The sequence below is a fragment of the Mastigoproctus giganteus genome, chromosome 7 (genome assembly GCF_048544385.1).
Source record: "Mastigoproctus giganteus isolate SK-2022 chromosome 7, ASM4854438v1, whole genome shotgun sequence".
Taxonomy (NCBI): domain Eukaryota; kingdom Metazoa; phylum Arthropoda; class Arachnida; order Uropygi; family Thelyphonidae; genus Mastigoproctus; species Mastigoproctus giganteus.
In genome coordinates this window covers 143,491,459-143,517,693 of record NC_143581.1, presented here as the reverse complement: position 1 = coordinate 143,517,693, position 26,235 = coordinate 143,491,459, and the positions used below count along the sequence as shown (strand labels likewise).

General features: G+C 38.1%; 1 protein-coding gene across 1 annotated transcript in view; it reads right to left on the bottom strand.

The window, feature by feature from the left end:
• The window catches only part of ksh (transmembrane protein 167A-like protein ksh), a 98,903-nt gene that overhangs the window by 13,563 nt on the left and 59,105 nt on the right, over positions 1-26,235 (bottom strand). The window contains exon 3 of the mRNA XM_090377129.1: positions 22,567-22,601. Within this exon, the coding sequence (XP_090233255.1) occupies positions 22,567-22,601 (35 nt within the window). The remainder of the gene's footprint in view (positions 1-22,566; positions 22,602-26,235) is intronic.

Genomic DNA, 26,235 nt, shown 5'->3' with positions numbered 1-26,235 from the left:
AGATAGGCTTTACATATCAACTAAGAAATATTGTTGAAGGTTTAGGCCTAAATGGATGTTAGATGAATTAATGAGACATATGGCAGAGAAGAAAAATGCATGGGACATACATAAATTAACATGCAACACAGAAGCCTATGATAGATATAAGCTGGTCTGTAACCAAGTTACAAAGGAGGTTAGGCAGGCGAAGGCAGATTACGAGAAATCTTTGGCAAAGGATTTAAAGAAAAACAGTAAAGAGTTCTTTACTTATGTAAACTCTAGAAGGAAGGGGATGAATCAGATTGGTCCATTTGATATTGATGGTTCAACTGTTGATGATCCTGCTCAGGTAGCTAACAAATTAAATGAATATTTTGCATCAACATTCACACAGGAGGAGTTATTCAGCGAGGGGAATGTCAGAGGTGTATTCAACTGTAGCAGTAAGCTAGATAATCTTGTAATAACTGGAAGTAAAGTGGAGGAGAAATTGTTGAAGATAAACACAAGAAAGGCACCTGGGGTGGATGGGATCTATCCAGTTATATTAAAGTAGACAGCAAAGGAAGTAAGCAAACCCTTAGCCATAATTATGAGAGCTTCCTTGGACTCAGGGGAGGTACCCATAGACTGGAGATGTGCAAATGTGACCCCAATTCACAAAGGAGGATCAAAGGCTGACACAAGTAATTATAGACCTGTGAGTTTAACTTCTGTTCCTTCTGTTTAACTTCGAAAAATTAGGAGGCACTGATTAAAGAAGCACTGCAGGATCATCTAGAGAAGACTTCAGTTATAGCTCGGACACAGCATGGGTTTGTTAAGGGAAAGTCTTGCCTGACCAATTTGATTGGATACTATGATGCAGTCACAAAAGAACTGTATACAGGGAATAACTTTGATATTATATATTTGGATCTTAGAAAGGCTTTTGATACTGTTGCACATGGAAGACTGCTGCACAAATTGGAGCAGTGTGGCTTTGGAGGCAAATTTCTGCTATGGTTAAAGGGATGGTTGAGGGGGAGAAGACAGAGACTGGTAATCAATGGATATTGCTCATCATGGACTAATGTTATTAGTGGAGTCCCTCAGGGTTCAGTGTTGGGTCCATTATTGTTTTCCGTGTTTATAAATGATACTGATGATGGTATATCAAGCTTAATGTCCAAGTTTGCAGACGATACAAAGGTTGGCAGGGTTGTTAAGGACACTACTGACACTATGCTGCTGCAATCTATCCAGTTATATTAAAGGAGGCAGCAAAGGAAGTAAGCAAACCCTTAGCCATAATTATGAGAGCTTCCTTGGACTCAGGGGAGGTACCCATAGACTGGAAATGTGCAAATGTGACCCCAATTCACAAAGGAGGATCAAAGGCTGACACAAGTAATTATAGACCTGTGAGCTTAACTTCTGTTCCAGGAAAATTAATGGAGGCACTGATTAAAGAAGCACTGCAGGATCATTTAGACAAGACTTCAGTTATAGCTCAGACACAGCATGGTTTTGTTAAGGGGAAGTCTTGCCTGACCAACTTGATTGGATACTATGATGCAGTCACAAAAGAACTGGATGCAGGGAATAACTTTGATATCATATACTTAGATCTTAGAAAGGCTTTTGATACTGTTGCACATGGAAGACTGCTGCACAAATTGGAGCAGTGTGACATTGGAGGCAAATTGCTGCTATGGATAAAGGGGTGGTTGAGGGGGAGAAGACAGAGAGTGGTAATCAATGGACACTGCTCATCGTGGACTAATGTTATTAGTGGAGTCCCTCAGGGCTCAGTGTTGGGTCCATTATTGTTTTCTGTATTTATAAATGATATTGATGATGGTATATCAAGCTTAATGTCCAAGTTTGCAGATGATACAAAGGTTGGCAGGGTTGTCAAGGACACTACTGACACTATGCTGCTGCAACAGGATCTGGAGAGGTTGAGCAGATGGGCTGAGAGGTGGCAAATGAAGTTTAACATTGACAAATGTAAAGTACTACACATGGGAAAAAGCAACCCCAGAGCAACGTATCAACTCTGTGGTACTACACTGACAGTGGTAGAGAATGAAAGGGACTTGGGGGTGGTTGTGCAGGCAGATATGAAGTTCTCTGAGCAGTGCAGACGGGCTGCAAGAGTAGCTCATGGAGTATTGTCAATGATATACAGGAATTTTTCCAGCAGGGATAAGGAGGTGATTATTCCATTGTATAAGGCAATGGTCAGGCCACACCTAGAGTACTGTATACAGGTCTGGAGGTCTCATTTCAAGAAGGATGTAGAGCTGCTGGAACGAGTACAGAGAAGGGCAACAAGATTAGTGAATGGAACAAAGGAGTGCTCTTACGAAGAAAGGCTTAAGTTTTGCAAATTACAGTGTCTGGAGACTAGGCACCAGCGAGGTGATCTGATAGAGGTGTATAAAGCCTTGAATGGTTTAAGCATGCTCAATGCTGATGGGATTCTTCCTCTAGCTCAGAAAAATCACCTGAGAGGGCATAAATTCAAATTGAGGAAAGACAGATGTAGGATAGACGTGCGGAAATTTGCCTTTAGCCAGCGCGGGTGGTTGGTTGGTGGAACAGACTGCCATCCCTTGTGGTGGAGGTTGATAGCCTAAATAAGTTTAAGGCTCAGCTGGACAGGTATTTTGAACGAACAGAGGGGTGAAGTGGAAGTGGTTTTTTTTTTTTTTTTTGGCTGATGCTGCATAAGCTTGCTTTCTTGCATCAAATGCCTCTACTAATGCTAATGCTAATGCAACAGGATCTGGGAAGGTTGAGCAGATGGGCTGAGAGGTAGTAGTAGTAGTGGTGGTGGCATGTGATGCAAGAAAGCAAGTATATGAGCTTATGCAGCATCAGCCAAAAAAAAAAAAAAAAAAAAACCCATTCCCTCCAAATGCCTGTCCAGTTCTAACTTAAATTTATTCAACCTATCAACTTCCACGACAGATGGAGGTGGCAAATGAAGTTTAACACTGACAAATGTAAAGTACTACATATGGAAAGCAGCCACTCCAGAGCAATATATCAACTGTGGTACTATACCGACAGTGGTAGAGAATGAAAAGGACCTGGGGGTAATTGTGCAGGCAGATATGAAGTTATCTGAGCAGTGCAGATGGGTTGCAAGAGTAGCTCATGGTGTCTTGTCAATGATATACAGGAATTTTTCTAGCAGGGATAAGGAGGTGATTATTCCCTTGTATAAGGCAATGGTCAGGCCACGCCTTGAGTACTGTATACAGGTCTGGAGGCCTCATTTCAAGAAGGATGTAGAGCTGCTGGAACAAGTACAGAGAAGGGCAACAAGATCAGTGAATGGAACAAAGGGTTGCTCTTACGAAGAAAGGCTTAAGTTTTGCAAATTACAGTGTCTGGAGACTAGGCACCAGCGATGTTATCTTCTAGAGGTGTATAAAGCCTTGAATGGTTTGAGCATGCTCAATGCCGATGGGATTTTTTCTTTTTCTCAAAATAATCACCTGAGAGGGCATAAATTCAGATTGAGGAAAGACAGATGTAGGATAGATGTGCGGAAATTTGCCTTTAGCCAGCGGATAGTTGGTTGGTGGAACAGACTTCCATTCCTTGTTGTGGAAGTTGATAGCCTAAATAAATTTAAGGCTCAGCTGGACAGGTATTTCGAACGAACGGAGGGGTGAAATGGAAGTGTTTTTTTTTTTTTTTTTTTTTTTGGCTGATGCTGTATAAGCTTGCTTTCTTGCATCATATGCCTCTACTAATGCTAATGCTAGAAGATTATCAAACTCCAACAGGGTGCTAAATGACTCTGTGATAACTGAAAGTAAAGTGGAAGAGAAATTGCTAAAGCTGAACATAAAACGGCACCTGGGGTAGATGAGATCTATCCAATTATATTAAGCAAGGCAACAAAGGAGGTAAGCAAACCCTCAGTCATAATTATGAGAGCATCCTTGGATTCAGGGGAAGTAACTATGGACTGGAGACGTACACATGTATCCCCAATCAAGGGGGATCAAAAGGTGACATGAGTAATTACAGACATGTTAGCTTAATGTCTGTTCCAGGGGAAAATAATAGATTTGCTGGATAAAGCATTATTGCAGGACCATCTGGACAGGAATGCAATTATACTGCCGTCACAGTATGGATTTGTTAAGGGCCAATCTTGTTTAACCAATCTGATAGGTTACTATGATGCAGTGACCAAGGAACTGGATGCAAAAAATAATTTTAATATCATATACTTGGATTTCAGTAAGACTTTGATACTCTTGCACATAAAACACTTCTATATAAACTGGAGTAATGTTGCATTAAGGTAAAGTGGCCAGATCCTTAGCATTTCAATGCAGGACATATTGGGGAGGGAATTTCTCAACCCCCAGAAACAACATATACTTTTTTTTTAAATTTTTATATATAAAAATATTCACATACAAAATATAAATTAAATATATTGACTTCTTTGAACTAAACTTATAAAATAAAATATCAAACTTCTTAAAAACACACACACACACACACACACACACACACACACACACACACACACACACACACACACACACATATATATATATATACATATTTTTTTTTTTTCCCACAAAAAGGTCATATACTGAATTTCACAATTCAGTATACGGTACCCCTAATGTTGCGCTACGTAACGAACAGAAGGTTGCTTGAAGGATGTGAACTGAGAAAAATAATTATAATTAGAAGGGAAAAAAATGCTTATTAGAGGGGTCATGCTTTTTCTGAGAAATCAAATATATTTTTCTGCTGAGTGAATTTTCCTTATTTGCTATTTCATCGTAAAATTCTTCACAAGAATTAGCAAAATTGCACTTAACTTGTAATATTGCTTTCATCATTTCTATGGTCAGTTGTGTTTTTGTTGACGTCCACAGCTTATTTACTATTGAAAAATATTTCCGTTGTACCATTGGTACCCGGAAAACATAATGCAAATGATTTGCATCATGTTTGCCATTAAGAATTGAGACTACATGTCCAATTCAGGACATTTTCCGGGACAGTTTGCAATGCGGGGCAAACAACTGAAATCTGGGACTGTCCTGCATAATCTGGAATGTATGGTAACTTTACATTAAGAGAAAGTTACTGCTATGGATAAAGGGATGGTTAAGTGGCAGATGACAGAGTGGTTATCAATGGGCACTGTACTTTGTGGACTAATATTATTAGTTGAATCCTCTAGGGTTCAGTGTGCCCACTGTTGTTTTCAGTATTTATTAATGAAGGTATATCAGGCTTAATGTTAAAGTTTGCAGATGATACAAAGTTTGAGAGGGTGATTAACGACTGTAATACAATTTAATGAGCTACTGCAACATGATCTAGAAAAATTGGGTCAATGGGTTGAGAAATAGCAGTTGAAGTTAAACATGGACAAATGCAAGGTACTGCATATGGGCAGCAGTAATCCCAGAGTAACTTATCAACTATATGGAACTATACTCAGTGTAGTGGAAAATGAAAAATATTTGGAGGTAATTGTGCAGTCAGATATGAAATTCTCTGAGCAGTGCAGCCATGCTGCCAGGACATCGCATGGGGTTTTGTCAATGATATACAGAAAATTTGCTAGCAGGGATAAGGAGGTGATTATTCCTTGGTACAATGTCATGGTAGGCTGCATCTTGAGTACTGTATACATGTATAGAAGTCTTACTTTAGGAAGGATGTAAATCTGCTGGAACAGGTGCAGAGAAGGGAAACCAGATTGGTGAAGGTAACAAAAGGGAAGGCTTCAGTTCTGCAAATTGCAGAACTGAAGCCTGAACTTTTGCCTAGGAAGGCTTCAGTTCTGCAAATTGCAGCATCTGAAGACTAGGCACCTGTGGGGTGATTCAATTGAAGTGTTTAAGGCCTTGAATGGACTGAGTAGGCTGAATGTTAATTTTAATCTTCCTCTTGCTTCCTCGTGACTACACACGAGGGGGCAAAAATTCAAGTTGAGGAAGGATGGTTGCAGGATAGATGTGCGGAAGTTTGCCTTCAGCCAGAAGGTGGTTGATTGTTGGAACATGCTTCCATGTGCTGTTGTGGAAGTGGATGGTTTTTGAATAAATTCAAGGAAGAACTAGACAAATTGTTGGAAGGTATGGATGAATGAAGTGTGCAGTTTTTTTTGGCTGATGCTATAGATGCTTGCTTCCTTTCACCATTTTCCACTACTTTTTTTTTTGTCCCCTGTGATGACGTAATCAATGAGTTTTTATTTTGCCTATATTCTCTTCAAAAGGTCAATGAAAATTCAAAATACCTATTTTTGCCTTGGTCACTGAAATGAGTCAATTTTTTTGCACTTTTATGCACACCATTTCAAGACTAATGATTAAAATTGGATGAACACCCCTAGCCACCTCCAATTAAGAATGCAACTCAGAGACATTGATTGAAGCATCTATTTTAGCAATTTAAACACAATTACCCATAAGCTGGATGTGGAATAATTTTGACATAGTCAAATGCCTGGCTAAAATTCAAATAAACTAAGTCCCACGTGAGATGTTACTCTATAAGCTGGAACATGCAGAGATCACAGGCAAGATTCTAGATTCTAAGATGGATCACAATTGGCAGAGGGTTGAGATTAATTGGATATTCTTCAGATTGCCGTGAGTTGGAAGTGGGGTCCTCCAAGGATTGGTTCTTGGACACTGTTGTTTCTGAATTCAAAAACAACATTGACAAGGGAATAGAAAGTATGATATCAAAACTTGCAGATGATGTAAAGATTGGGGGAGTAGTTAATAATTAGTGCTAAGTAGCCTGTCCATTTCCTTCAAGGTGACTTGGACAGCCTTCCGAGGATGGTTAGAAAAGTGGCAACTATGTGTTAATGCAGTGGTTTTCGACCGGGGTGATGCAACAACATTCCAGGGGTGCCATGTAATTTGGGTTTAAGTTACTTTAACTTATTTTTTTTTTTAAATTTATATATTTATTTCATTATAAAAAGGTGTACAGTATCTTTTAATTTTGTGGTGATCTATAATTGATGTTTACTGAGTACCTCTATATAAAGAATAAAATTATACACTGTATATATATATATATAAATGTATTATGAAATGTAATTTTTATAATTATATTATTGTAATAACTATATAACATATATATTTTTAATACCCCCCCCCCCCCACACACAGAATTGGATCTAACAGGCAGAAAATTGAGTAGGGGTGCCGTTATTAAAAAAATGTTGAAAACCACTGTGTTAATGCAACAAAATGCAAGGGTCTTACACTTGGTGAACAGCAACTATAAAATAACTTAGACACTTGGTGGGGTTGTATTAAAAACAAGTATAGAAAGTACAGTATCTGGAAGCTATGATACATGCAGATATAAAGTTCTCCAGACAATGTAGACAAGTGGCCCAGAAAGTCCATAGGGATCATGTTGCAAAACAATTTGTCATGCAACAGCTTGGTGCACAAGACAATTTGGTGAAAGACAATTGGTGGCTACAAAAATTTGGTGAGTATAATGATTTGGGATCTCTGGAAAAATTTAGTATGCAAGACAGAAAATGGAAACTTTTAGCATGCTATGTTGTAAATGGTGAATTTAGTGATCATGATACAGTTCTTAATCATTTATATTTTTGATGGAGCATACATTCTTTTTTTTTTTTTTTTGGAAATCTTATTAAAAGAGTACCACTGAAAAAGTTAAAGATTAAGGTACAAGAAAACCTTGTTTTCACTTTACTTTCACTTCTATAAGTTGCATTATTTTAGGAAATACAAATGGGGGAGTTGTTCCAGAGACCAAAAGTAGAGATCATTAATGGATGCCGATTGGGTAATATGCATCTTCTGACATTCGGTTTGCAACCCATGCTTAACCCATCCACAGTACTAGTAGGCTAGTACTGTGGATGGGTTAAGGATAGGTGGGTAAGTCTACCTAAAAAAGAATGCTGCCTAAAAAAAAATAAATAAATATTGTTAGCTGTATTAAATGTTACAATATGGATGGGTCATGCTTAAATAGGCATGTACTCACTTTCCAAACTGCCTATAAGAAGGATTGATATGAATCCTTTTATACAAAAAAAAAAAAGGATAAAAAAATATTTCTTCCTTTTTAAAATCTGCATTCCTCTTTTCTAAGTGTCGTCAAAATTTATCTTGTTTCCTAAACCTTGTACTTCATAGATTTTGTTAATTTCTGATCTCTGTGTGATATACTGAACTGTTGCACATACACCAATTTGTTGCAACCACCAAATGTGTTTCTCCAAATTGCCTTGTACACTGAACTGTTATGCACTGAATTATCTTGTACACTAAACTGCCATGCACCGAACTGTTGCATACAGCGAACTGTAGTGCACAAACTGTTGTGCAATGAATTGATGTGGACCCAAGCCCATGGTATCCTGTCAGTGATTTGTCAAAAACTTGCTTGCTGAGACAGAGAGATAATTGTAAAACTACACTTGGAATACAGTTCTTCTCTTTCAAGGTGATTGTCTAAAAAAGACACTGAACTTCTTGAAAGGGTTCAAGACTGGCAACCCACATGGTGAGAGCTGAAAAAGGGATTCTGTATGAGGAAAGACTTATGTGGGTTACAGTGCTTGGCAACCAGGGACCTTGGGGGGGGGGGAAGAATCTGATTGAGGTCTATAAGGCTCTGAGAGGGGATAGTAAAATGAAGGTGAAATTTTCACCGTATAAATGATTCCAGAACTTGGAGTCAAAAATTCAAATTAAGGGGAGGAGGTTTAGACTTGACTGCAGAAAGTTTTCTTTTACCTCACAAAATGTTGATTATTTGAGAGTTTCTCAAAACCTCTAAGTGCTTGGAGAAATTCAAAGATCAACTGGATAGTTACCTATGTGCAGAGGGAAGCATATAATTAGTAAATTTTCTTTTCTACTTTTTTTCAATATATTTTCGGCTAAGATAAAGAAAGCCAACACAAGAACCATGGGGAAACTTTTAGCAGTCAAAAACGTTTTCCGCAGCTTCTCCCTGCATTCTCAGTAAACAGATGGTGTGTTATCGGTAGTGGCAGTAGAAGTCGATAACGATTTTTTGATTAGTTTTTCCTTATTATTAAAAGCAGATTATCGGAGTTCATGAGTGGGCTGAAAGACTGCCTCAGGCTTGGGGTGTTTATCCCCCTTCCTGCTGTTTTAACCTGATACGAAAACGACTTCTACAGACTGTGCGTGTTATCGGTAGTTGCAGTAAGCATTTTCCTATCAGGTTAAAACAGCAGGAAGGGAGAATAAACACCCTAAGACTGCACTCATGAACTCCAATAATCTGCTTTTAATAATGAGAAAAAAACTAATCAATACATTGTTATCGACTTCTAATGCCACTACTGATAACACGCACCATCTGTTTACTGAGAATGCAGGATAAAGGATGCAGAATGCAGATTATAGATCTGCAGGATAAACACTGCAGATCTATAATCTGCAGGGAGAAGCTGCAGTATCGGGAAACATGTTTAACTGCTGAAAGTTTCCCGTATTGGCTTTCTTTACCTTCGCCATATTTTCTTTTATTTTTTATCTTTTTATATACTTTTTTTTTTTGATTTATTGGCTATTATTTTTATTCTTTTATTATTATTTTTTAGTGTTTTTTTTGGGTATCGAAGCCTGTGACTTTCTTTCACCATGCAACTGATACTAATTGTTTAGCTATCATTTCGACATTTTTCTTCAGTTGGTACAGATGAGTTTTTCCACTTTTTAAACATTTTTAACAGTTTTCACTGTTGCTCGACAGATAGAGCAAGAACAATCATGAATATTTTTTCTTCCTTAAGAAAATGATGTGCCATCCAAACTTTTGTCCTTTAGATATTGCAGATTAAAGCAAAAACTACTGTAATTTGTTACACACACACAATCACAAATAGTAAGTGCAGAGGAAAGTAACCCTAGAACAGGCCTGGGCAAACTTTTTGGCCGAAGGGCCACATTAGGAATTCAAAAAGAAGGTGGGCTGCACGTAAAATACTATTTTTAGATATATACTATTTGTTATCATGAAGAAGAAATATAACATAAAAAAAAATTATTCTCTAACAACCAAGAATTTAATGAGATGAATGGAACTGTTTTACATCTTTTAACATTTTTTTTTAATTTCGGGTCTTAATTTTGTAGTTGAGATTCTTAAAACTGCTTGTAAATGTTCATCGGTGATGCTGGATTGTAAAAATATTTTATTTAGATTCATGATGGAAAATGTTTGTTCACATATGTAGGTTGATCCAAAAATAACCAACATTTTTCGGGCAAAATCTTTAAGTTCGTTGAATTTGTCCGAATTAAGAGTTGTAAAATTTACGGATTTTCTCACAACGATGCAATTCCTTTTAAATCGGTATCACACTGCAGATCTATAATCTGAAGTTGTAGTTCACTCGGTGCACTATCAATTTCTATTGAAAATGGGTCGCGCACAATTGCCAAACTTGTCTCAGTTTTTTGGAAGTCACCAAATCTTTGTGAAAAGTCGTCATTCAAAGCGTTGATAATTTCACAATATTTTTCAAATTTATTTTCTGGAATCTTCAGCAACTTCATGGTTGGAAAGTGGTCTACCTTGTAAATCAATAAATGTCGAAGGAACAACTTGAGTTTTAATTGAAATCCATTCAAACTTTTTACCATATCATGGGTGTATAAATTTTTCCCTGTAACAAGGTGTTGAAAGTATTTAAGTGTGTCATGATGTCCAGGGTAAACGCAAAATCACAAATCCAGTTATTATCAGTCAATTCGGGAAAATCCATAATATTTTTCAGTTTTAAAAATAGAATGATGTCATCTTTAAGATCCCATACTCGCCGAAGAACTTTTCCTAAGCTAAGCCATTGAATTTGGCTAAGATAAGGAATATCTGTGTACCTGGATTCAATATCTTGAAGAAAATTAAATTGTCTGTGTTTCAGGCCCCTTGATGGTATTAAATTTACTAGTTTAATAATACAAGATGTGACATGTTCAACTTTTAACACATTTTTACATAATACTTGTTGATGTATAATACAATGAATTGTAATTAAATTATAATCAGGATAATTTTCACAAATTTTATTCTGAATTTTCTTTAACGCTTCAACATTTTTACCTGTCAAACTTGGTACTCCGTCAGTTGTTACGCTTACCATTTTGTTCCATTGTAAATAATATCTTGTTAAGCATTTTTCAACTTTTTCAAATATATCAGCTCCGTTGTTTGGTCTTTAAGAGATTCCATTGAAAGAAACTCTTCAATAATTTCAAAATTAGAGGTACATCCACGTATGAAAATTAATTACTGTGCAGTATTCTTTTGGTCGTTACTTTCGTCGAGAGCTATTGAGTACCACATTATGGATTCTAATGCTGATAATAATTGCTCATTCAAATTTGTATCGATACATTCAATTCTTCTTACTACGGTTCACCGAGATAAACTTATATTCTCAAATTTGTGTTTAATGTCAGGACATATAATTCCACAAGCTTCAGTCATACATTTTTTAATATAGTCTCCATCAGAAAAAGGCTTGTTGCTTTTTGCAATTATTTGAGAAATAACAAAACTTGTCTCTACAGTAGCTTCTTGTTTCTTAGTTAGCCATGTCAACACATTTTGTTGTCTAGATAAATTTTGAATCAATCCATCAGAAGTTTTCTTTCTCGCTTCCGGAGTTAAATTGGCACCATAATCGGAATGTTTAATAGTGAAATGTCTTTTAATACTGTACTCTTTCAACACTGACACACTCTCCCGCAGATGAGACAAAGTCATGTTATTTATGTTAGCAAAAAAATTTTGTGTTCCACTCTTCATCGAAGACAAGATGCTCTTGTTGATGAACTTTTCATTTTTTATTCATTTTTAAAAGGGCGTAAATATTATTTTAATCACTACTGGCACCAAGATGATAACCGAAGATAACGCAAGAAAACTAACAGCGGGATGACCGTCAGAGAAAACAGATTGGAACTGCGGCCGGTCAGCAGTTTGGATATTTTACTGGCGCATCAGCTTCTATGGCTATAATGCTGTTGTTATTTGGTTTTTAGGAGCATTAGCAACTAAGGCCATATTGCTCCGGGAATATACGGTGGTCATTCCCTGACCTTTCCGCATCCTCCGTATTTGGTGGTTACGGGCTCGAACCCCGGTCTAATCAAGAAGCGTGTGCACACACACTGCTGCTCCTGCCCACGGAGGCGCCAAGGCTATAATGCACCGCTATATTAGAGATCCCTACTCAAACTATACTGGGACAATGCCATAATAATGGACTAGACAATTCTGCACAGACCAAACATAACCTTCATTGACAAGAAGGAAATGACTATACACATAATTGACATAGCAGTGCCCAACACCAGCAACCTCCAGAAAACACACAAGGAAAATATCGGGAAGTACACAGCCTTAAGACAGGAAGTGAAAGAAATATGGCATATAGAAGTAATGACCATCCTGACCACAGGCATGGTGTCTCCATAAGAACCTAGCAGCAATATGCCTCCCAGAGAGCACTTATATGGAACTCTGGAAAGCTGCAGTCCTAAACACCTGTAAGATAGTCAGAGAGTTCCTTGACCAACAGTGATAATAATAGTACCCACACACAACCAATCACTCCTTACAATTGGTACTAGTTACAGGGTGGAAAAAATCCCATAAGGAGAAAAGGTCAATAATAATAATAATAATAATAATAATAATAATAGAGAGAGAGAGAGAGAGAGAGAGAGAGAGAGAGAGAGAGAGAGAGAGAGAGAGAGAGAGAGAGAAGTAGAAAGGAATCACTAAGAAAAGAAGAATGATGATATCCAGCTCAGGACCCTGGATGTGCCAAGCCCATACTCACCAGATGTGAACCCCTGGGATAATTTTTTTATGGACGTATAATTTGCATAATATTAATAAAATTAAATAATAAAAATTAAACATAAAATTGTAATATGTTATGTAATGATTACTTACATAATGCAAATATTACCTATATTTTACAATTCTATATCATGTTAGGTTTACATATATATATATATATATATATATATATATATATACCAGGGTCCAGTCACATTAATATTACCACCTATCTAATATCCAGAATATGCATCTTTCGCAGCATGCACTGTAGCCAGTCAAAGTGGGAGGGACTCAATTAGTCCATGGAAGGTCCTGAAGCCTGATGGGGCTTTTCGTTAATACCATCTTCAAAGGAGGGTGAATACGTGTGGAGGAAGTCTTTTATAGCCCGGGCACATTCCATTGCCGTATTTCAAAAGTGTGTGTGTGGGGGGAAGGGGTTGAGTAGTCGGAAAAGGGTGAAGTAGAGTGGGTGGGAAAAAATTTCCTGCCTCACCATATTACACTTATAGTTTGGGAATTTGGAAATTGTAGATTTTAAAAAAAAATTTTTTTTTTTATCCAGAGAATATTACTCTGGATCAGGGGTTGGCAAACTACAGCCCGCGGGTTAATATTGTTTTTTACATGAAAAAAAATTAAAATAAATCAAATTACGCGCTGCAATAGCCGACAGTCGAGTTGAGAATAATGACCGCAAGTGGCGCTACTGGCATCGCATATTCGCATTCCGTCGTCTACCGTAGAACAAGTGTTGCCAGCATTTCTCTCAGTTTTGCTTTAGCAGCGCACACGGTATTGTCTGTCACAGCGATATTTTTTTTTTGTCTGTCACAGCGATATTTTTTTATGCTCTGCGATATTTTTTTTTCCTTTTATTTATTACGCACCATTTCCATGTCACCTTCAAGACCAAATATGAAGAGAAAAGTGGACTTCGAATGTCATGCTTTTAAAGCTGAATGGAGTGTGAATTATTTTGTCATAGAAATAAATGACAAAGTATCATGTTTATTATGTAATGACACAATAGCTGTGCGAAGAGTACAATATACGTTGTCATTACCAAAGTAAGCATGTGGCACAATATTCAAAACTCAGAAAATCAACGGCAGCTAAAATTGGAAAGATTAAAATGTAATGCATCATCACAACACAATTTATTCATTAAAATAAAAAATGATAATGAAGCAGTAACTAAAGTAAGCTTACGAATAGCTCATTTATTAGCCAAGAAATGGAAACCATTTACCGATGATGAATTAATTAAATCATGTTTGCTTGTGGCAGCCGAAGAAATGTGTCCAGAGAAGATCTGTCAGTCTTTCGGTGAGAACAACTGTTAGAAGAGTTGAGGACATCGGGAGCCACATCAAGAGTCGATTAAAAGACAAGGCAAAAAATTTCAAGTGGTTTTCGTTGGCTCTTGATGAGTCTACAGACATTACTGATACTGCCCAATTGTTGCTGTTTATTCAAGGAGTCAATACTGAGTTTGAGATTACTGAAGAATTAGCTTTTATGAATAGTCTGCATGGAACAACTACAGGCGAAGATACCTTCAAGGAAGTCGAGAAAACGCTAACACAGTACAATTTGCAATGGAATCAGTTAAAATGTGTCCCAACTGATGATGGTAAAAATATGTGTGGAATGGGAAAGGATTAGTTGGACAAATTTTTAAGGCTTGTGAAGAAGCTAAATGTTCAAAACCTCTGGTAATTCATTGTATTATTCACCAGCAGGCTCTTTGTGGAAAACACCTCAATCTGTCATGTGTTATTAAACCAGTTGTGTCAGCGGTTAACTTTATTCGCTCTCGTGGACTTAACCATCGTCAGTTTCGTGATTTTTTTTATTAGAGATTGAAGCGAATATCCTGATTTACCCTACCATACAGCAGTTTGATGGCTCAGCAATGGAAAAGTTTTATTGAGATTTTTTGAACTCAGAGAAGCAAAAGAAATTTTTCTAAATGAGAAAAAACTGCCCACAACCACTATTATCTAACAATGAATGGCTATGGAAATTAGCATTTCCTACAGACATTGTGGGATATCTTAACAAATTTAACTTAAAATTACAGGGGAAAACAGTGCTCATATGTGAAACGTATTCTATCATAAAGTCATATCGTCAAAAGTTTGCACTGTTTGAAACACAAATCACATTAACCAAGTTTGACCATTTTCCATGCTGTAAAAAATTTCAAATATTAGCGAAATCCCCATTCACAAAAAAATTTGCGGCGGATATATTTTCTGAATTTAAACTACAGTTACAACAGCGTTTTTCGGATCTTGATGCAAGTGCAAAAGACATTTCCATATTTCAAAATCCATTTGACTGCTTCTTAATCTTGGACGTCTGACAGCGTTTATCAACTTTAGCTTTTAAAACAAATTATCCCATGAACTTGTGGTTTGGATCAAACGGAAGAAAAGGGAAAGGAAAGAAAATTTATATTTTTTTATTTATTTATTTTATTTATTTATTTTTTTTTTCCAAAAGATAGATAGACATCCCGTTTATCCGAACTATAATCGGTAAGGCGAATTATCATGGAGAAAACATTTGTGTGCCAGGATAAGAGGGAAAATCAATCCCAAGATGCCCCTGAAGTCGAGCTGTTGGATGAGACTGAGTACCCCCAGCCTACCCCAACCTCAAAGAAAAAGTATAAGAAAACGGTTGTACCCAATTCTGATCGTGAGACACGGAGTCAATCCGAACTAAAGGAATCGCAGGGAAACAACAACTCGCAAATTCTCCCAGAGAACGACCGAGCAAAGCAAGCAGAAAAAAGTAATGATGGCCCAAACAAACAGCAATCATTTGTATCCTTGGATCCTACCCTACCAGAGGGTACAGTGTTGGAACAGGTACTTGTCTTGAGGACAAAACTAGAAACTCTTATGAAAGAGCCAACCAGCCGGATTAATACTTCCCTTCGCGGCGATATTGTCGCTTTATGGAGCCAGTTAGAGACAATCCTTCTTACAGAGCATCTGGAACAGGAAAAAACTAAGGCAAAACTTGATGCCTTACTAGAAGAGAGAGATAAAACGCCACAGCGTTCTCACTCCTATTCCGATGCCTTGAGGATTCCAACACCATCAACAACAGCGGGAAAGAAACCAATCACAAAGAAACCGCTTCTACCAACGCCGAATATAGTGATAGTCTGGCCAAAGGATACAGAAGAAACCTGTACTAGTGAGGACATTAAAAACAAGATAATAGCCAACATGAAAGAGGACTTAAAGCAAACAAGAATTAAGGGAATTAGAAAGATGAGAAATGTGGGAGTGGTAATTGAAACACAGAGTGAAAAAGAAGTGCAAAGCATCATTAAGAATCCCAAGATTGAAACCCTTGGACTGAAAGCTGAGTCACCCAAAAGAAAGAGACCGTCCATAGCCATTTTTGACGTCAGTAAAGAAATCTCACCACAACACCTAGCAGAAGAAATATATCAGAGGAATTTGCGAAACACACTTCCTGACACGGAATCGCACAATCTAGTAATACCAAGATACTCTACTAAATCCAGGAATGGCGCAAGTACAAACTGGATCGTGGAGCTCTCTCCAGAAGCATGGCAGATGATAAAGAATCACGCCAGGATCTACATTGAATGGAGAAACCACCGCTTCCGGGAGCATATAGCCGTGCCCAAATGCTTTAGGTGTTGCAAATACGGCCACACCTCCCACACATGCATGCAAACCACCCCACCTGCGGTCACTGCTCTGAGAAAGGGCATGATTACAATGCTTGCCCCAACAAAGCCAAGGAGCCAGTTTGCATAAACTGCAAGTCACTGAGAATAGACTGCAACCATTCAATCAGGGATCCCTAGTGTCCAACCTACATAAAAGCCAGAAGTTTATACCAAGGACGAATCAATTATGGGGACACGTATTAAAAAGTTTAACACTACTATGATTAAGTTCTTTCAAGTAAATGCGCAGAGGGCCAGAGCAGTGGCCGACCAAATCCGTGTAAAATCGGACGAAGAAAATGCTGATATTGTCATACTCCAGGAGCCATATGTGAATGCAAAGAGTGTTAGGGGATATCCCCTGAACTACAAGATAATTCAGACGGATGTAGACACTCCCTGGGCAGCTATCCTAATCAGGAACCAACATATTACTGCTACCAGAATTACACAACTTTGTACGGCTTGGGCTGCCTGCGCCCACATTATTACAGCCTTGGGCGCCTTTTACATTGTCGCACTATATTGTAGGCCCGGAGAAGAAATCACTTTTGCAATTAATTACTTACAACACCTCCTTGATGTACTACCGAATCAAAAGATAATAATTGGTGCAGACGTAAACTGCCGCTCACCAGCCTGGTTTAGCACAACGCCGGACAGACGGGGTACCAGGAACGGCTTGAGGAACTTCTTGAGGAGTTCCTCATTGGCTCCCAGATCTCAGTCCTTAATCAGCCACACCAGCTTCCGACCTTTTGCAACACTCTTTGGGAGTCCACGATTGACGTCTCTCTTGCTACAGGAAGTATTGCACCGTTCGTAACCAACTGGAGGGTGCAAAACTCATGGACAACATCAGATCACCGTGTAATAACCTTTCAAATTACCAGAACTCTAACAAGAACATCGCCAATCAAGCAACTCCATAACAGATTTGCCATAGGTAAAGCAGACTGGGAGCTCTTCAGGAACATGTTGACTGCAACGGTAGAAAATAACCAAGAGATGCTGGACCAATGGAGTGATCCTGACTCATGCCAACGAAGGTAACAGAAATTATTACAAGTGCCAGTGCAACAGCTATAAAAAGAAAAAATCCACTGCCTGGTGCAGTTCCCTGGTGGACACCTGAGATTCAGCAACTAAGGAGAGAAGTAATTAAAAGAAGGAAAGACTTCCAAAGAGCACGGAGGACCTGGCCAGCTGCAGAAGTTGAAGTGCTTAGGCAGCACTACAGAGATGTCAGGAATCATTATACAGAAACTATCAAGAAAAGTAAAAAGAGATCATGGGAGGGCTTGGTCTCCACAACAGGAAATGCTAACCCCTGGGGGGGTTTACAAAGTCACCATCAACAAACTCCCCAGAGGCGAAGTTTTAACATCTACTCGGACACCGCAGGGTGTACTCACCACAACTTGGGAGCAATCAATGGAAAATATTCTCGGCGTTATTTTCAAGGACCCAGCTATACCAATCCAACAAGAACAGCACCAATTGTGCCAAGAAAACCAGAATTATGACACATCACAGCAGGAACCCCCTTTCTCACGGGAGGAGCTCCTAGTAGCCGTCGCAGGGATCAAACCCAAGAAATGTCCAGGCTTAGATCTGATCGAGCTGGAAATTGTTAAAAAGGTAGCTGAATATGCACCGAAGCTTCTGCTGGATCTGTTTAACTGCTGTATGGAAGCAGGAAAATACCCAACTGAATGGAAGACAGCAAATATTAAGTTAATTTTGAAGAACCCAACCAAACAGCCAGAGAATCCAGACTCGTATAGACCCATTGCACTTCTATCAGTGGTGAGTAAACTATACGAAAGATTACTGCATAAAAGAATTTCCCAGCACTATGAAGCAGCAGGACTACCGGCGGTGAACCAATATGGGTTCAAACCAGGTTCCTCCACAATAGATGCATTGAAAAACCTGCTCACTGCAGCGAGGGAATGCAGCAGGAAATACTTCCTCCTGATCTCCATTGACTTCGCCGGGGCATTTGACTCACTCTGGTGGCCAAGTGTCCTCGGTAGGCTGAGGGAGGCCAGGGTGCCAATAAATCTATTCAACACTATAAAAGATTACCTATCACAGAGAAAGGTCGAGATCAATACCCCGTACAAGAATATAGTAAAAGAGATCTACAGAGGCTGTCCGCAGGGGTCTGTGCTGGGCCCATTGCTCTGGAACATTGTCTTTGATGAGTTCTTGAGAATGGACCTAGAAGTCAAATCCCACGCTTTTGCAGATGACCTGATCCTTACAGTGGAAGCAAACTCAAGAGCTCAGCTTGAGACCCTGGCCAACCATGCCCTTCGACTGCTTCAAACTTGGGCAGCAAAGAACTTTCTCACAATATCACCTGTGAAAACCTCATCCATTCTCCTTAAAGGCTCTCTCGACCTGCGTAGACCACCCCAAATTAAAATTGATGGGAGCACGATAAAATTGGCACCACAGCTCAAATATTTAGGTATTCTCCTAGACAGCAAACTATCCTTTCAGCCACACCTTAAATACATCAGAACGAAGATCGGGAACTACTCGGCCCTGGTGGCCAGGGTCTCATGTAGAGACTGGGGCCTCAACAAGAGAACCCTGGCACTCTATTATAAGACAGTTTTCATACCAGCAATCTCATATGCTTCGGCCATATGGTACGATAAGACCACACTAGTAGTGAATAGAAGAACGCTGGATTCTACCCAGCGATCCATCCTCCGTGCCATAACCCGCACCTGCAGTACAGTGAGTACACCAGCCTTACAAGTAATAGCAGGAACGCTCCCATTAGACCTAGAAATCGTTAGAACTGGACTGCTCTATTACCTTTCCAAAGGAGTCCCAGTTACCTTCCTGAATTTTACAACTGATCCCACTAATAATAGGAAGGCAGAAAAAGAACGCTTACAGAACCACCTGCTACAGGAGTGGCAAAACAGATGGGCTGGTACCACCAAAGGAGAGATCACCCGCAAGTTTTTTCCACACACACAAACAGAGTATACCAGAAATCACCATCATGGTTCTTCCCAGGACTTCATACAACGTACTTAATAACAGGGCATGGCCCCTTCAATGCAAAGCTCACTGGCTTCAGACTCACAGACAACCCACATTGCACTTGTGGAGAAATAGAAGATTGGAACCATCTTATGTTTGACTGTCCCATATATGAAGACCTAAGATGTATTCTAATTGCAAAAGTGAGATATCTTCCAAGAGGACAAGATTTCTCCTCCTTGAAACCGAAGAGGATTATAAAGCATTGTCACGATTCGCCCAGGACCTCTTCGTGAGAAGAAGGGTACAAATTGCCATTCACTGAGAAAAAGAAGAAATGCCACTCAACCATGACGACGCAAAGACAAAACTAATCACCAACCAGCATTTCTCCTCTTTAAATGAAAGAAGATTAAAACCAAAAAACTTGATGATAGACTGCAAACACAACCTCAACAACCTGAACTGCAAAGACAGGACTTGTCCCAGGAATGACCTACAATCCTAGAAGTTGACATCTTTTTAGAAGAAGTAGAACTCAAATAGAAGACCTACCATGGACTTGACCTCATTGCAGCTCTGCTGCCAGCGCAACAGGCTATACCTGTGCTCTATTGCACGGTACTTTCTTTCCACTTCCCTGAGGAGGGAAGGAGATGGTTTCACTGTCTCTTCCCCTCCTCGCCCTCCTTTTCCTCCTAGTGGGACATGGGCCTGCCCCACTGACCACAGGGGTCACCTCCTCTATCGACCCCTTACTTCCTATTTCCTCCCCCCTAGCCTTCAGTCTCTTCCCTACTCTGTTCACTTTCACAGCGTAACCCCACATAGTCTAAATTTAAATCTCTGACCTGGGGTCACCTTCCCTATTGGCTCCATATTTCTGGCTTTCCCCCACCTGTCTTCAGTCTCCCCCCCCTACTCTGCCTAAACACTAGCGGATGTCAAAATTTAAAAAAAAAAAAAAAAAAAAAAAAATGTCAAAATTCCAAATGCATATGAAAACCCCTTTTAGTCTACCTTTCAGCGACTACTTCCCAATACTATTAAATTATTTTATTTATTTATTTTTATATTTTATTTTATTTTATTTTATTTATTTATTTTTATTTTTTTTTATTTATTTATTTTATTTTTTATTTTTTTTTTATTTTATTTATTTATTTATTATTTTTTTTTTTATAGGTCCTTGCCACTGAAATCTCAGGAAATTAGGTGGCAGGACCTGCCAGAGTGAAAATGTAAAATTACTGGGTACTTGGTCTGCCTCCCCGAGGCATAGTGTGGACAACGTTGGGCCCCAGCAGGGGTCTAGCGGCTAAATGGCCAGAAGAACAACGAAACACAACTCTACACTTACAAAATCCATACACTTTTAAATCTCTGGCCTTCCCAGTGAACTGGTACACCAACAATGAAAGCAACGCGGAGATGGGGGAAACCCCTGGTGCCGTTAGACACGAACACAGTATACACTATACTATACACTATAATCCATTTGACTGTACATTGAGGAGTGATTGATCTGCAAAATGATGATATGCTAAAGGTCAAGTTTAAAGAAATGGATCTAACCCAATTCTATAAATATCTTTCGGAAGATAAATACGGTCAATTAAAATCATATGCACAGGGATTCATATCTGTATTTGAGAGTACTTACCAAGGTGAAAAGACATTTTCAAAAATGAAATATGTAAAATCGCAATACAGATCATTATTAACGGATGACCATTTGCAAACAACTTTAATGATAGGAAGTACTAACTTCGAACTCCAGTATGATGAAATATTATCTCAGAAAAAACAATTACATTCATCGCATTAGTACAAAATTTAACCAGTTTATAATACATTTATTAATAAATGGAAATATTTTATTCATTTTTTTTTGTGTCAGCATGTGTATAAATATTATGTAAAATATCACTTCCTAATAAAAAGATTTTGAACCTGTTTTTTTTTTTTTTGTTGCTCTATGAGTAGAATTACCCATGTAAATATCTTCGAGCTTGCTACCTGGCCTGCCGAGCCTAAAAATTTTATGATCTGGCCCTTTCCAAAAAAAGTTTGCTGACCCCTGCTCTGGATGATTAAATAGGGGGATTCAAACAGAGGAGTGCCAACATGTTGATGGCATCAAAGGCAGCTTCAATATCTGGGTATGTGACAGCAGTTTGTTATTGTGGACTGATTTTGCATGGCATAGTGAATCTGCAGAAGTTTATCTGATGTTTTTTGATCTTATACAATACAGTGTTAGAATTAAGACTAAGTTTTCCATTTTAAACTATTTCTCACCTCTTTTACCAAACAAAAAAACTGATTGGTGAACTGAAGACAAGATGCAGCTGCTGTTATAATTTTTTTGAATGCCCACTGTATGAAACATTTCAACTGCAAGTGCCTTGTGCTTTAAATATATTACTCATGTAATTAATTTATGTAACAGTTAATTTACACCAACAACATCTGAACACAAAGGCGATGCATTTATTAATTATATCATAAAATCTAACTACCTTACCTAAACATTCTTTTGATTTTGGCAGATACAATTTTCATTTACCACACTTCCTTGGCCCAGATTTCACTTTTAACTAAGCAAACATGACTTCTCTCTTGTTTGAAACAACTAATAAAACTGGAAGCTCTATCAGTGAAAAATTAAAATAATTACAGCACTGTCCCACCTTCCCCTGCTTGCCTAATATAGAGAACAGGATCAGTGGAAATTGGCAATTCCTTGCAAGGACACACTTGGTAAACTGGAAAGGGAGGGGAGGTCTAAAATTTCAGTATAAGAAACGATCTATAACTATAACTACTGCTAAGAAGCCTGACACTTTATTAACACTTGTAATATGTTATTTGGCAATTTAAAAAAATATTACATTAAAGGAAAAAAAAAAAAAAAACGAATTCAATTCAAAAAAAAAAAAAAAATGCACAAAAATGCCTACCTATTCTGGCAAATTTCCAAAATATTCCAAGCAGCCTGAAAAAAAAAAAAAGAACCAACCTATAAGTGGATCTTTCAGTACTAATAATGACAAATTTCACAAATAGCATTTGACAATAAATTTCACGATACAATTGCATTTTTGTGAAATGCAATACCGACAAAAAAAAGAACTGTATTTCACATTCAAAGAAACAAATATTCAAATGCATTTTACATTATGTCCAAAAGTAATTCTGTTCCAGCTTCTCAGTGATACAGACATCTCTATACAAAATGACTCATTCTAGTTTACATATAATATACTTTACTGGTGGCCTCCATAGCTGAGTAGTGAGAAGCGGGAGTGCAGTAGCACACGCTTTTTGAGTAGACCGGGGTTCAAGCCTTTAACTGCTAAATATGGTTGATCTGTCAACCTACACTGGACCAGCATGGCAGATTATGGTCCATTTCCCTCAACATGAATTGTTGGGGAAGCTTCCATCCTGCAGTGGGTTGATAATGGCTGCAACTTACCTTTTTTTTTTTTATATATACTTTACTGGGCAGATTCAAGAATATTACAAAGATTATTCAAAATAATAACAGTAAAAGTTAAAGTTGTATTTCACAATTTCACCTACATCAAAGATTGACATACACAGTTTCCTTGAAACTATGTACAGCAGACTCTCAATTTACCGGGACACTTCAAGACTCCAAATTAAAAGGAAAAAAAAAAAAAAAAAAAAATCATATGACTAGAATACAGTAGTTATAAACGGATGTTTTACAAGTCGGAAATAAGCGACAAGAAGCGGCATTATAAGTTGTCATTGGGAGATTAGTGTATCCATTATCTTGCAACCCCGCTGCCTTCACACCCGCTGCTCAAAAAAGAAAAAAAAAGAGAGACCAAATGTTTAGTTTGTTTTAGTGTGTCGTGTCAATTGTTGTGTCTTTTTGCACCACAAAAAAGACAAATTTTGTCTCTTTATATCAAGGATGTTGAAATTTTTTTTATAGTAAAATTTTTTTTTGCTTTGTTTATAAATCGTGAAAACGATGGGTTAACGCAAAAGAGTTGCGCTTTCAGTTAAACAAAAACTTGAAATTATTCAAAAGTTTGAAAATGGTGCATCTGTTAAATCTTTAATGAACCATTATAATGTTGGTGACCAAACCATACGCAACATCGTAAAAAAATAAAGGGAAGCTATTAGATTTAAAATTGACATCGCAAAAAAGCATTGTATTGGATACGAGAGTAGCACGTGGTAAATTTTTAATTTTTTATCTATCGCTATATTTTTACATAGGTTGCTGAACATTTTTCGATACAGTAAGTCCCCAACTTACGCAACTGGGTAAATGTTTTTTTCACTATTTTTTTTAGGATTGTAAAATTTAAAAAAAATTGCACAAGTGAGGTATGGAGCAACAAGCAAAAAAATAGGAAAGAAGAGAAGATTCTTACAATTTATTTATGGTTTTTTTTTCATATGATTGATGATTTCAATGAAGGTTTCAATGATTGAAGATTTCAATAACACACATTTCACCATAATAACGTAAAAATCCACAGAATTCTAGCTATCAGTATTTTCACAAATGCAATAAGTTTACTATCCATTTATAATTAGATGCATGAAAAGAAAAGTCCAAATAACATGGAAAGTGCAATTTGTTTTTATTGTTTTATGGTAGTGACCTCCAGAAATCTGCTTTAGTAAAATGTGAGCTTGTGCGGGGTGATAATAGTGAGATTTCGCCTTAACCCTGTGAGGTTCTTTACAGAAAATTTCATTTTGACAGTTATCATGGTGCTGACTAAGAGAATAAGTGACAGCAGTACTAGTAAATCTACCAAGAAAAGGAAAGCAATCGATTTGGATTAGAAAATTAAACTAATAAGAATGTATGAAAATGGTGAAAGATTAACAAGTAACGTGCTGAATTCAGATTGGTCAATAATAATATAGCAACAATTTGTTATTAGTCATTCCTGAGTTATGTAAAACTCAACGAAGTAAGAAGTTACTTCTTAACTTACATATGTCGAGGACTTCTGTATTTTTGGATTAACCAGGAAATCGATTATGCGGGATTTGTTTTTTACCATCTATCCTGGAAAATTGAGAGTCTACTGTATGTCAGTTTTCAACGTAGTCCCCATTACATTTGATGCACTTCCTAAAATGCTGCACTAATGCTTGGATTCCTCATGAGAGGAAGTTTTGTGGTTGGTGTTGAAGCCATTTGTATACTGCCATCTTGTATACTCGCTAAGAGAGACGTAATTTCTCCTCTGATGAGGAGAAATTATGTCCCTCTTAGCGAGTTTTTTTAGTGGCAAAAAAAAAAAAAAAAAAAAGTGGAGGATGGGTAATACCTCAACCTACATCTCCTATACTTAATTCAACGTAGAGTGAGTAGAACATTATTAGCATTAGCATTAGTAGAGGCATTTGATGCAAGAAAGCAAGCTTATGCAGCATCAGCCAAAAGAAAAAAAAAAACCACTTCCACTTCACCCCTCTGTTCATTCAAAATACCTGTCCAGCTGAGCCTTAAACCTATTTAGGCTATCAACCTCCACCACAAGGGATGGGAGTCTGTTCCACCAACCAACCACCCGCTGGCTAAAGGCAAATTTCCGCACGTCTATCCTACATCTGTCTTTCCTCAATTTGAATTTATGCCCTCTCAGGTGATTTTTCTGAGCTAGAGGAAGAATCCCATCAGCATTGAGCATGCTTAAACCATTCAAGGCTTTATACACCCCTATCAGATCACCTCGCTGGTGCCTAGTCTCCAGACACTGTAATTTGCAAAACTTAAGCCTTTCTTCGTAAGAGCACCCCTTTGTTCCATTCACTAATCTTGTTGCCCTTCTCTGTACTCGTTCCAGCAGCTCTACATCCTTCTTGAAATGAAGCCTCCAGACCTGTATACAGTACTCTAGGTGTGGCCTGACCATTGCCTTATACAATGGAATAATCACCTCCTTATCCCTGCTGGAAAAATTCCTGTATATCATTGACAATACTCCATGAGCTACTCTTGCAGCCCGTCTGCACTGCTCAGAGAACTTCATATCTGCCTGCACAACCACCCCCAAGTCCCTTTCATTCTCTACCACTGTCAGTGTAGTACCACAGAGTTGATACGTTGCTCTGGGGTTGCTGTTTCCCATGTGTAGTACTTTACATTTTTCAATGTTAAACTTCATTTGCCACCTCTCAGCCCATCTGCTCAACCTTTCCAGATCCTGTTGCAGCAGCATAGTGTCAGTAGTGTCATTGACAACCCTGTCTACCTTTGTATCGTCTGCAAACTTGGACATTAAACTTAATATACCATCATCAATATCATTTATAAATACAGAAAACAATAATGGACCCAACACTGAGCCCTGAGGGACTCCACTAATAACATTAGTCCACGATGAGCAGTGTCCATTGATTACCACTCTCTGTCTTCTCCCCCTCAACCATCCCTCCTTTATCCATAGCAGCAATTTGCCTCCAATGTCACACTGCTCCAATTTGTATAGCAGTCTTCCATGTGCAACAGTATCAAAAGCCTTTCTAAGATCCAAGTATATAATATCAAAGTTATTCCCTGCATCCAGTTCTTTTGTGACTGCATCATAGTATCCAATCAAGTTGGTCAGGCAAGACTTCCC